The 12,734-nt window shown below is 38.7% G+C and overlaps 1 protein-coding gene across 1 annotated transcript in view; it reads right to left on the minus strand.

Annotated features, from left to right (window-relative positions):
* MYO3B (myosin IIIB) overlaps nucleotides 1-7,979 on the minus strand; it is a 184,536-nt gene extending 176,557 nt beyond the window's left edge. The window contains exons 1-2 of the mRNA XM_054381223.1: nucleotides 7,973-7,979; nucleotides 7,727-7,766 (exon numbers count right to left, since the gene is read on the minus strand). Of these exons, the coding sequence (XP_054237198.1) occupies nucleotides 7,727-7,766; nucleotides 7,973-7,979 (47 nt within the window). The remainder of the gene's footprint in view (nucleotides 1-7,726; nucleotides 7,767-7,972) is intronic.
* Nucleotides 7,980-12,734: the final 4,755 nt, after the last annotated feature.

Genomic DNA, 12,734 nt, shown 5'->3' on the forward strand with positions numbered 1-12,734 from the left:
CTGAGCTTGCCCCTTTGCCTGGCTGAGGTCCTGCCAGGATGCCCCATGGTCAGTGAGGCACCTGGCCCTGCTGTCTCACTGGCACCTACAGCTCCCAGATCATCTGCCCTCACAGGGTAGCCCAGCCTGTGCTGCAGGGTGCCTACTATCACTTCACTCAAGCTTTTTTTCAGGCTAGCCTCCCTCAGAACAAACAAAAACTTGCACATTTTTCAAACCCAAACATAGGTCTATAGATCCTCAAGTGCCTATCAAGAGGCAAAACCAGTGAGATCCAAGAGACCTATTTAACAGGTGAGCCAGATGTATTTGTTTTCACCTGTTGAAGATATGCACATTCCAGTATTGCCCAGTGACAACTTTTAGGAGCTATATGCTCCTAGACTAAATGTTAATGTCCACATCTTATGCGACATACTGTTTATATAGAGAAGGCTCATTGACATCAAAACGAGTGTGGTGTGAAATCTGTAAGGCAAGTATTTTAAGGTAAACAAACCCTATTCTGTCTTTTTATTTTCTTCCTTCACACAGAGTAAGCAAATATTTGAGACCATAAAGACACACTGTTCTTAATTAACTGACTAACCATTAAGACAAGCAATATTTAATTACACAAAGGAACAGAGTGTAAAGCACAACCAAATTTTAGGACCTGCTTTTAAAAAAATCTTGTCTCCCAAAACCTATTTTCAAATTTAATTATTTTCTTCCTTCTATTAAATAAACAGCTCCTGCAAAATTCTGGCAATTCAGTATATTTAACAAAATTAGTCTTTGCCACAGATTATGTAATATTCTGATTTGTACATCTCTGAAGTTCATGAAAGCATAAGGCTAAGTTTGAACAGTAAAAAAGCATTCTGGTTGATGAAATATTCATACCCATTTGTCATCAAGACTTCAATCAGTAGCAATACAGCCTTTTTGCTTTTGTTCAGTCAAGAACTGGTAAAGACCTTTCCTTTATTTAATTTTGAATTTTGCCTCCTGAAACACTCTTAATAATTTCAGTTTCCTGTACAACCAGTACAGGAGATTATAAAGTTTTCTTAGAAAGATGATTCCATATTTCAGGTACACAAATAATGTTTATGTATTTACATCATCAAAATTTTTCATAAAACTTCCCACTACTACGTTTTCTTCTTCTCTGCAGACTACTATTGTTAATTTTCCATTAACATTCTGACCCTTAATTACTTGGTTTAGGACAAGCAGACTATGTATCTGTAACTGACTGCATTCAAAATATTCAGAAAAGCTGAGTTCTTAGAGCAAAATACAAAACTTGCTCTCCAACCCATGTCAAAAATACAACAAGCATTTAGGTAATGGGGTACACACACAACAACACGCCAAGGAGCACGATTACTCTTATGAAAGATTGCAAGCATGGAGATCATAACCAACTGATGATTAAGAGAAAGATGAAAGCCCCAGGAATGGCATGTTTCTGTAAGCTTGTTACTGTAGAGGAGAGTGAAGAAGCAATAAATCTGTTTCAGAAGAAAAGCATAGCAATGACTTTTTACAGATCCAGAAATACAGTTGTGAGCAGTAAAGTCTTTTCCTCTATGCATCCAAGGGACTACAATAATTAAGACAAACACCTCCTTCAGAGCCCAAGTTAAAAAAAAAATATTGTATTGAACTCTTGAAGCACTGTGGTGATGATTGCTGAGTCCCTCTTCAGCTGCATCTGCAGGTCCCACTACTGATTTCAAACACCTCATTTGGGGCCTTTATGTTGCTTTACTGTGCAGTGCTGATTGCTGGCTCTTGGTCCCTGGGGTTTGGTTTAGAGAAACTTTGGTTTAAGACAATACTACTAGTTTCCCGCCTCATGTGCTTCTGCTATTGCTCCCCAAAGATCTGTTTGCAGTCCTTCCTTACCAAGTGGTTAATATTCCCTTTATTCAGTTTCACTCAGCTCACAGTAAAGCAAAAACGCAGAGTTGAACAGAAACTGCTGCAACACTTAAGTATGTGCAAGCATTATCAGCAGAAAATATAGGTTAGTCAGATGCTAGAGTGAGCTGATACTGCCAATCAAAAGAGAAACTCAGATTCTAACTGTCTCCAGAGATCTCTCTGAAAATGACTCTACTAGTATTTTGGCAGCTACAGCCACCCCATGACTTCCCACTTTAGGAACACCTTGCCAGGAATCACGAGGAATGAGTGCAGCATGTGAAGGCAAATATGGGGAAACCTTATGATATCTGTACCAAGAATCATAACATGAGGAAGTGGCAGCATTGTCCACAGTATAGTCCTGAAGGCTTTAGCCTTCAAAATGGTTTTCCCATTTTGACTCTTGTGCAGCTCCATCAGTTTGCAAAAGATGTACCCCTGGGCACACAGCCTTCTGCATATGGAAAGCTCAGCCTAATTTATGAATCAGTGAGTGGGGTGTGGACTCACCACAACTGAAATGACATTATCTGATTTGACAAACACTATAAATGTCTTTCTTAGCTGTTCCTTGAACGTGATGAACCCCAGTCTTTTCACCCTGTTACAAAGATCACTTGCCTTGCAGCTCAGAATGGATGAATTTTCTGTTCCAAACGCCTTTTCACAGACTGGCCAAAAGAAGGTGTTCATTTCACAGCAGCCAGTTTCCTGCTGTGAAGGAGTGTGAAACTAAGCACATTTTCTCAGCAGTGTTGCTGAATTCCACATGTGAAGTTCTCACATGAGTAACCTTATGCCATTATAAAATCACCATGCCACCACCTTTTTCCCCACCTGTTAAACCAGTTAGTTTCTCTGTATTACAACATATACATTATTACAGTCATGCTAATCCTTCGGTTTTAAAACTGGCAAGAGGGCAAGCTACTAGTAGTGAGAAGCAATTTAACCTACTTACATGAGCCACTGACATACTCCTTTAGTTTATTGTTAGCTGACTTCTGCAAACCCTCCAAACCTTCTGCCAGCATATAAATTGCTTCCTTTCCCTGGATCTATGAAAGGAACACCAGCAAGGGAACTGCACTAACACTAACAACCAATGGCAGCTTCATCAGATGCTACTGCCCAGCCCACCAGGGCCCCCCTGCAGCACCAGCCTAGCACACAGCAGGCCCTTAGGCATTCCTCACTCAGCCTTCGGAGGACCCTCAGGCTGTAACCCCCACCCAACTTCCAAAGCCCCCATTATTTTTTGCCCAGGCAGGTGGTGGAGTTAAAAAACCAAACATGCAGACATGGCACTTTGGGACATGGTTCAGTGGGCATGGTAGTGTTAGGTTGATGGTGGGACTTGACCTTATGTGGTGTGTTGAAAATTCCCCCCCAACATTAACTTTGCCAGACCAGCTCAGTTTGGAAGCAAATAGAAGCTGTATTTACAGGCAAAACTACAATCTACAATGAAATGCAATTAATATGTACAATATACAGTATTTACAATACTTACAGGTATTTGCAATTAACAAAACAGCACAATGACCCCTTCCCTGGCCAAAGGACCAGGGAAGCTGCCTCCCCGTTACCTCCCCTCCCCGTACAAAAGAGAAAAGAGAGAAGCAGAGAAAGTTAATACCAGACCAAACAATGCAGCCAAGGTCAGCAAAGCCTGTTAATATTTCCCCAGTGAAGAAGCAAGAAGAGAAGAGAAAATTGTTTTGGGAACCAAATCTTATGGGAGATATCTCTCCTATGGAATTGTTTAGAATAATTGGTGTTTTCCTTTTTACACCCAATAGTGATTCATTTACATTTTTACTACTTTCTGCTCGAAATCTGTAAAAAATTTTAAAGGTATAGTCTAAAACCACCATACCTTAAGAGGTCTTTTCCAGCCTTAACGATTCTGTGATAACCTCCCTACTTATTATCAGCTGATAACCTCAAATCACTTTGACTAACACCAGGCCTTCCTCTACATTTGATGCCAATACACTTGATTTTCAATACAGATATTAGTTTAGTTTTATAACTGCTTTTCATTGAGATGGTGATCTTGTCAGAAAACATTATGTATCATCCCCCAGATACATTTTATAAAGAAATTCCTTACCTTTTAGCATATTCAAAAATATCTGTTACAAAAGAATGCAAGACTCACAGTGGAAAGAAAATTTAAATTACTGGGGGATTTCCCCTATAAACATAATTGCAATTTTTAAAATACTTTTCCAAAAGTACAAACTATAGGTGAATTTTAAATACTCTGCAACTTTTGAAGATATACTCTTCTTTCTTGAAATAATTTTTAATCACAGGAATTTTTTTTAAATCATGTAACACATCTACCATATTTATCTCATCTCATAATCTTTTCTGGCTTGCCTCTCAGAGGTGTTAATTTAATGCTCCATCTGCTACCATGGCTCATACTGCAGGTGACATTTACATTAGCTTTGTTTCCTCAGAAGAAAATGTATTAGAAAAGGTAGATTGATAGGTCTTTGTATTCACTTTCACAGGCTACACAAAAAGTATAGAGATCATCCATGTAACTATTGACAGAACTGATAAGAAAACAAGTGAAGACAATAAGATGTGCACCAAACATGCCCTCTTCTTACAAGAGAGATCGAATTAATCACATCTATCACTCAACCCTCCAGTAAGTTCAAAATTCAGTGTGAAAAACATACAAGACATCAAAACTGCCATTGCACTCTACATTTTTTACTACTCTTCCTGCTTAATGTATGCGGTTGGAGTTTACTCGCCATACATCAAGGAAAACTGCCATTTTAATATCAGAAATGGGCCTTTTACTATTTTTTCTTTTCCTTTCAGAACAGATTTTATACCAGTTCCTTAGAGCAAATGCAATGATGTTAACAAATATTTGAAGGATGGGTTGTTTCTGACATGCTACAAACTCGACAGGATTGTCCCACCACAAGTAACTGGATATTGGTGATATAGGTGGTATCTAGACTGAAGGAGAAGAGCTTCTCCTGTTCATACCTCCAGGTTTTGTTGGTTAATCTCAAAGGTGATATATTTAGAAGTATGCAATAAGTGGCACTCGGAACTTGACAAAAAGTTTTCCTTTTTCTATATCAAAGAGCAACTATACTGGAGAATGACGTAAAAATGGTTTTAAAAACAAATGCCTCAATTGACAGATCCAGCAAAATCGAGGGTGAACTGCTGAACATTCAAAAGCAAACCACTTTCTACCGGCCAGACTTTTGGTGTGCTCAGTGGACGGACTCTCAGGCCTTCATAATCTTACAGGGCAACCCTTTCCCTGTAAATCATCACCAGATTAAGCTATTTCTCCATTTCCATTTTCTGTTTATGGTAAATCTTACTTTGTGTTAAAACTTAATGCCAATTAGAGAATTTTGGGTGCGTTTGCATTTCTGAAACCTCTAGCCTTGCCTGTCTTTCAGACTGAAATTAACAACAGTTCCCTTCTAGCCTTCAGTTCACACTAGGCTGGATAACAGAGAAGAGTAGAATTAAGGAGACCATGGAAGAGATGAGACCTAGTAACAGTACTGGTCACCAAAGAACAGTAAAACAGATTATTCTTATAGTAGAACTACCATAAACCATTTCTCTGACATTTGCTCAATCCCTGCACTGAGAAGTGGCAGATAACATTCAATAAGGAAACTCTCCACCTTGCAGAGTTTAGTAAAATTCTGCATGTGCGGGGAAATATTTAACAAAACAATGGATGCAATTTTTCTTTTTCCAAGTAATAGATAAAATAGAAAGACAAGATCCTCCTTGAGATTAGCTGATGCCTACCCAGGAAATTAAAGAGAAGAGACAACACTCTTACAAACAGTTTTAAGCAGTACTTCCTGTTTTAGATTTCCATGCCAGGAAGAAGTTTTTCCTTACATATTTCCAAGTTTTGCTTTATCATCCACAAAAAAAATCAAAGATACTTTTACTTTCTTATACCTAAATCAGAGCCCAGTCTATCTTTGTATGTAACACTCAATTTCCATATGAATCCCAACACCGTACTTAAGTGTCAGCCTTGCAGCTGGACTCAAGTAGCCCATGGTAAAATTAGTGCCCTCCCCTTTTGCAGGATACTTCCCCCACTGCAGGATATTATAAAGCCTTTACCATAGCATTTACAGTATGCTTCTCATTAGTGGCAGAGTCCTGCTAAATAATTGTTCTGTAAATACGTCAAAAAGAGGAAAGGCTGGGAGGGCAGCAAAGATAAGGTGCAACTGCATACTTCTGAGTTTAGTACCGCCTCCATGGTAGAGCTGGAACTGTGTCAAGGACTGACTAGAGGGTTTACTTGGTACTATGGCAGTCTGATACACTTGGGCCTTAGGGTCGCCTTACCAGAGCAGGTATCATTGCAGCATTCCAAGATTCCCCCCCCCCCACCCTGAAATGTTTATACATTTGCAAGTCACAGAGCATTTCAGAAAAGAAACCATGACATACAGTACAGAGCACTGAACTTTCCATAAATCTATTTGTAAAAATCATCATTGTCAAGGACACAGGCAATACCTGGCTAATACGAGTCAAATGTTTTATACACATGGATAACTGCATATCTGCACAATTGTGCTATACTTTGCCTTGCAAGAACGAAGATCACCTTAGTGTGACAGTGCCAACTGTCTTGTCATTAGCTCCACTACCACAATGACTGAAAAAGAGCCACTCTTTGTTACTATACATATACATAAGAACCCCATCCAAGATTTATTTTTTTTTTTAAGGAGCTAACACTTAGGTATGTAAATCCTTAGCTGGAAATGATGTTACTTACAGCATTAATATTCCCAGTGAACAGATTTTTCTTTTTCATTTTTTTGATAATAAGATCCCTGGGTTTCATCTGGCAGTAGGTTGACACTGACAGGGCCATGAATCCTGATGACAAAGAGGGCTACCTTTTTTTTTCTTGCACAGAACCCCATCCAGAAAAAGCATACCATGAGTCAATTCTTCAGACAGGAGTTATAACGAAAGCAGTATAGGCTGCACTCTTCACAGTCCATTCTTATAGCATTAAGATTGTAAAAGCATATTTCTCATCCAGTACTGTAGGCACTGACCATCATCAAAACAAACTTGTAAATCAAGACTAGCAGCTTTTAAGGTATGGTGTATAACAATCACTCTTTTGACGGAAGCTAACACGTAATGCCTCTAAAAAATAACCACTGCATTTTCTGTCAGAAGTGAAGCTGAGGAACTCCCTAATAAATATAACTAAGAATTTCAACAGTCAGAGAGATCTGTATTTCATTACACCACATACTGCTCAGTTCAAAAGTCTCTTTCTAGAAAGTAGTTTCTGAACAGCAGTAGAAGGTGAAGCGGCTGAACAAGCCCACAATCACAAAGGCAGTTAGTTCTACCCTTAGGCAGTATTTGTGAATGGAATTAACACTTCTAGTGCAAGCTGCACCAAATACAGCTGTGCTGCTACAAATGTATGAAGACCACTTTGAGAAACAGCAGTTAATACCTGTTATTTTAATATGTTCTCAGTCAATAACTTTCTTTCACAATGTTCTTGATGTTATGATGAAAGCAGGAGTCAGTTATTTTACCTATCTTAATAGTTTTAGTTTCATGACTTGAGAAAGAAGAAAAGAAAAAGCTTAAGAAATACAGCTGCAAGCTCTCATAATTACGACATTAGCAGAATGAGACAAGGGATTATCTACTTTGTGGGAAGGGAGTCAGAAAACACAATATATTCATTTTTTCTCCAGAGTTCAATAGAAGATGATGTTTAAAAATCCTTTCTTACCTAATCCAGTTTGCTTCAGTACTTGCTGTGTTCTCAGCTGCTGCAATAACAAACAAAAAGGAAAAGCTTGACAGTCTTCAAGACACTTGAGATCTTTGGCATTTCTCCAGTTGTTTCAAAGTAACAAGCTACCCAAGCTAACAGTTGTTGACATACATAAACCTGACTTCATGTATTATAGTTCTGTTCTAAAGCTGATTAACAACAAAGACAGTAAGGTGAAAAAACGATGGCTGCATTCCTTACCTGACATAGCTCCTGTTGGCCATATGCTGGACTCAGCAAAAGCTGTCTCTGAGCAATAAACCTAGAATAGGTAAAGACTGAATTATTAACAAGAACATGAGGAGGTCTCAAAAGCACAGGATGAATGAAACAGAAATTCAAAACTTAAGAGTCTGATTTAGTTTGTAAAGGGAACTTAAGAGAGTTTTCTGAACTCTTGCTCAATCGATCTATTTCAAACGCTAAATGGCATGTGGAAAGGAGCAAGATGATGCTTTATTGCAATGCAGGGAAATGATGAACAGTCTCTTAAACTGTATTAATACCAGTCTCTTACAAAGTAGAATTTGACTAAAATGGAAATATTTGACTTTTATTATATAGCCATTGCATACATTCCCATTCCACTGTCCACCTCTCTTTTCAGAGATTAACTGCTAAAGTGCTTCCAAACCTGTGTTTTGGCCTCCAGCCTTTTGTTCCTAAGACTACAAACATGCTCTTCAAGCAACTTACAATTGCACTGATACAGTCCCTAAGTTCATATAGTATTTCAGGTTTAAAACTGGGTCATCCAAATTAACTTCGAATGTAGCACAGCACAGCAGGAATTGAAACCTCTGGATTTCTGGGCAAATGCTGGTACTTATTTCACATACATGTGTGTCTTTTGGTACTACTGATAGCAATTAGAAAGTACCAACCAATGTAAGAAAACTTGCCAGGATAAAAGGAAAGATTGAGATAAATTTCTTCAAGAGATAATTTTCTAGTTCCTCTGTATTCTGTTTTGTGGAATTCTTATTATTTGCAATGCCATGCAGCAGACACTAATGATTAGGACAGCATTCAGAAAACAACATTATCTCTTCAGATGTTTTACATCACTCCATCTAAATGTTAGGTTCATAATTCTAGGGGTAGAATCTTAAATATTCAAATGTCACATTCCCTTGGTAGGTGGACATTTAAACTGACATTCACAGAATGAGAAAGTAGCATCAACATGCGGAGCCAGGAGGAAGGCATCACTCTTTGTCTGCATAGTGCCTCTGTGAAACTGGGATTGAGAGCCTTAACTTGTTTATTCCACTTAATATCTCCCCACACTGGAATTCACTTTTCTTTCTTACACCTTGCTCTGTATTCCCTCCAGGTTTGAATCTAAGGCAGCCAAAAGTCAAGTGGCTGGCTCTCACATTTGGACACAAAGTTAGACGGACAATTAGTTCCTGTCTTCTGTGAATAAAAGCTAGTTAAATAAAAGGCAGTAAGTATGTATTTATTAACAGAGATGCAATCTGATTTACAGAGTTGACCTTGCTATTGAATTAATAATATTCAGTCATTGTGCACAATGTGGGAATATTAAGACAGATTAAATACTGCTGTTGAAGCTTTCAGCCATGAACACTGACCCTCTGGAAATTACATCCCTTTCAAGTGTTTCAGGTTGCTTACCATAGAAACCTCTCGGGGTTAGTACAAGCATTGCTCTGTGAATTGGAGGCCTAAACGATTCCCTGTTGTTTCTGCTGCAGTAGTGACCTGACCAGGAAACTGAGGGAGATGGAATTTTCTTGTGAATTATGGCAACTGCATGTAAGGTGAGAAAGGTCTGTGCAAAACTAAAGAATATAGTGTCCATACAGAACATTAGACAAACAGTTGCCTGAACAGTGATAGCAGTAATCATGTTATTATCCTGAGTGGCCTGAACTCATTCACCTATGTACTGAATGCTTCTCTCTCCATAGTCAATATGCAAAGGCAAACAAAGATCCATCTTCCTCAGCCTTACACATTCTGCTGATATTCTGACCAATGAAGTAGTGGCTACAGGGTCAGATGAACAGTGAAAGATGTAAAAGGACATGTGCTAGCTTTAACTTTTCCCTTATTCATATGTGCTCTACCGCTAAAACCACTCCTTTCATTAATTCCTATCATACTATGTTAGGAGATGCATTCCTTCTCATGAAATCTCATCTACTTAATAAGAAGCATTGTAAAATTAACTCAGTGCAGTCTTTTCAAATGTGTAGTTCTGCAAGTATCTTCTTTTTCCACATACAGTATCAGTGCTCCCTCTCCACAGAGCAGGGAGCGCCTAAGGAACAACTGGAGGAGGGGTTGGAGAAAAAGAGAACCAGCCAGCAAGAGGCTACAACACACCTTGTTCCCTACAAAGCAACAGCAAAGAACAAAAAAACCATACTTCATCTCCCCTCATCATGTGCCATCATTGCACATTCTTCTGTCCTTCCTTTAGATTCTTCTGTGGCAGCTCACTTACCTTCTTCCTATCTCCTCTCCCCTTTTTAGGAACTATATGGCTCTATCAAACATCACAGTGATAATGAATCCATGTATTTATTCCTTCTGTTAGCACCGTGAGGAACATGGCTCCATATGTTAGTCTGTAACACAGCAGTTTTCACTAAAAATGCTCATCCTGAACTTGTGTCCTGGACAATTGCAAGATTCATTAGAGCTTGCTTATTTGGCTGTAGTACAGCTCAGTTCAATCTCATGAAAACAAATTAAACAGTAACTACAGAAAAATTCCTATTGAATGAAGTGCTGAAAGTTCCTGCAGCTGCAGAGCATTCCCAGCTTTCCTGAAAAAACAAGCCAAAGGTGCCTTCCTGCACTCTGGCTCTACATTACTGAAGTTCAGCTGCAGAACAGATTGTAAAAGGTTTAGTGCTCACCTGGCCAGTTAGGCTCAGGGTTTGTATAAGGCTTTGTCCCCCACTTCTTTGCTGTTACTGATCCACAGGCTCTCCTCTCACGTCACTTGCTCCCCTCTTGCATTTCCTTGGGTTAGATCACTAAATTCACCTCTAAGGAAAGGAAGGTTGTAAGAACCGATAAAGACAAGATACAGACACACAACGTATCACACTAAGTTTGTTCAGATGACAATTTAAAACCAGGGCTAGGGAAAAAAATAAAATAGAAAAAGGCCACCAACCAATTTTTTAAGCAGAACAAAAACAAGCCACTACTTTTCCGTACTTCAAAACACTTTCCTAAATACAAGCTTCCTTTCACTACCCTCACAGTGCTGCACAGTGTATCAACACTTCATCATTCCTTTCTCAACTTCCTCAGCAGCAGAAGGCTGGTAAAGACTGCATCTTCTGGGTTTGCCACACAAAATGTTTCTCTTCCTCAGACAAGACAGCACACTGGACCCCCTTGTTAATTAGTGTCTCCAGGCATTAGCACAGCAACAATCATTGTCTTTGTCCAATGAACTTATAATTCTGAATGCATTTGGCAAAAACTCCAAAATCCATCCTGGCCGCTTTCACAGCAACCAAACAGCCCCTGCACTGCTCACTAAATCTCTCTTCCCTGCAGTTCTGAAGTCAATAATACAGATAAAGTATTTCTTCTAATCACATCTTTTGGATGACACAGGATAAATCACTTACTCTGCACATACAGGGCAGCACATAATTCTGAGGAAGGAGTCACACAGTGGCCCTCACACTCAAACGTGCACAGAAGTATTGCTGTAGATAATGCTCCTAGAGCTTCCTAACCATGGAACACCATGGAACACCATGGAACAACTGTATCAGCACATAACTTCCTATTTTTCCTGTTTCCAAAACAATCCATTTGTGCTTAATTTACCTTCTATTTTAAAAGGGTCTGAGATGGCTTTCAGATTTCTATGCTCACCTTGGCTTCTAGCCACACTATCATACAAAAATCTTAGCCCAGGACTAAACCAGCTTTGCTTGGTTTAAATCACATTTTAAATTTTGGAGTAAAACTTGTGTGAAGTCTTTTATTTTTACATTGTGTACTACAGTGTGAGTAATTTACACCAACTTGGATAAACACTTGAGTAGAGGGCTATAATATTAGAAAAAGAAATGCGTTATAGTTTGAAATTACACATTAAGAACCAAGATGGATTTCAATTTGGGAATGCAACAAAGGTTCAAAAAAAGAGATTCCATGTGTTTTCAGAACACATTCCACAAAACACAATCCACCACAAGAGTAGGTGATGATACAATCAACTCATTGCTTTTACCAGAAAACGCCTCAGTAACTACTGATTTGCTGATATTGAACCATTATATATCTTCATACATTAACAGTTTCCCACATACATTTCAAAATACCTCAAAACAAAACACTGACTTGGTTTTCAGAGAGCAATGAAGCTCGAATTCCAGAGTGCAGGTTTTGAAGGGGAAAACGAAGTGTGAAAACCTAGCCTTTAAACATGAAAATTAACACATACTGTATTTACACAAAATGAATGCATTGCTTCAAAGAAATCACTAGAGAGATGTTTTTTACCTATCCTTCCAATTTGTGCACAGTATCATCTACAGATAGCAGTACTTTCTCCTTCCTTCTGTCCATAATTGACTACCTGTATGTAATAAGGAGGGAGAAAAAGGAGCATCTCTTTTCTTTAAGGAATTTATGAAATATTATAGCACTTGCAAAGTACATTATGGTTCACTAGTTACTAGTAGGTTGCTTAAAGAAGTACTGTATGCTAAAGATAGGACTATTTTGGTACTTAGGGAACTTACAGGCTTTTCTTCAGTTACTCATGGCTTTGTCCCGATGTGCCTGAATCCTGTGTCACGCCTACTTACTTCTTGCCTTGTAGTATCTTCTGCCATTTTTAATCATGGAGATTTATTTTTTTTTTCTGAGTATTGCGTATCTATAGATTTTGGAAAAACAGTTACAGCTGTGGGCACCTGCAGAGGCAGGGTACCGCTACGGCCTCATCAGCAGA

The sequence above is a fragment of the Indicator indicator genome, chromosome 5 (genome assembly GCF_027791375.1).
Source record: "Indicator indicator isolate 239-I01 chromosome 5, UM_Iind_1.1, whole genome shotgun sequence".
NCBI classification, from domain to species: domain Eukaryota; kingdom Metazoa; phylum Chordata; class Aves; order Piciformes; family Indicatoridae; genus Indicator; species Indicator indicator.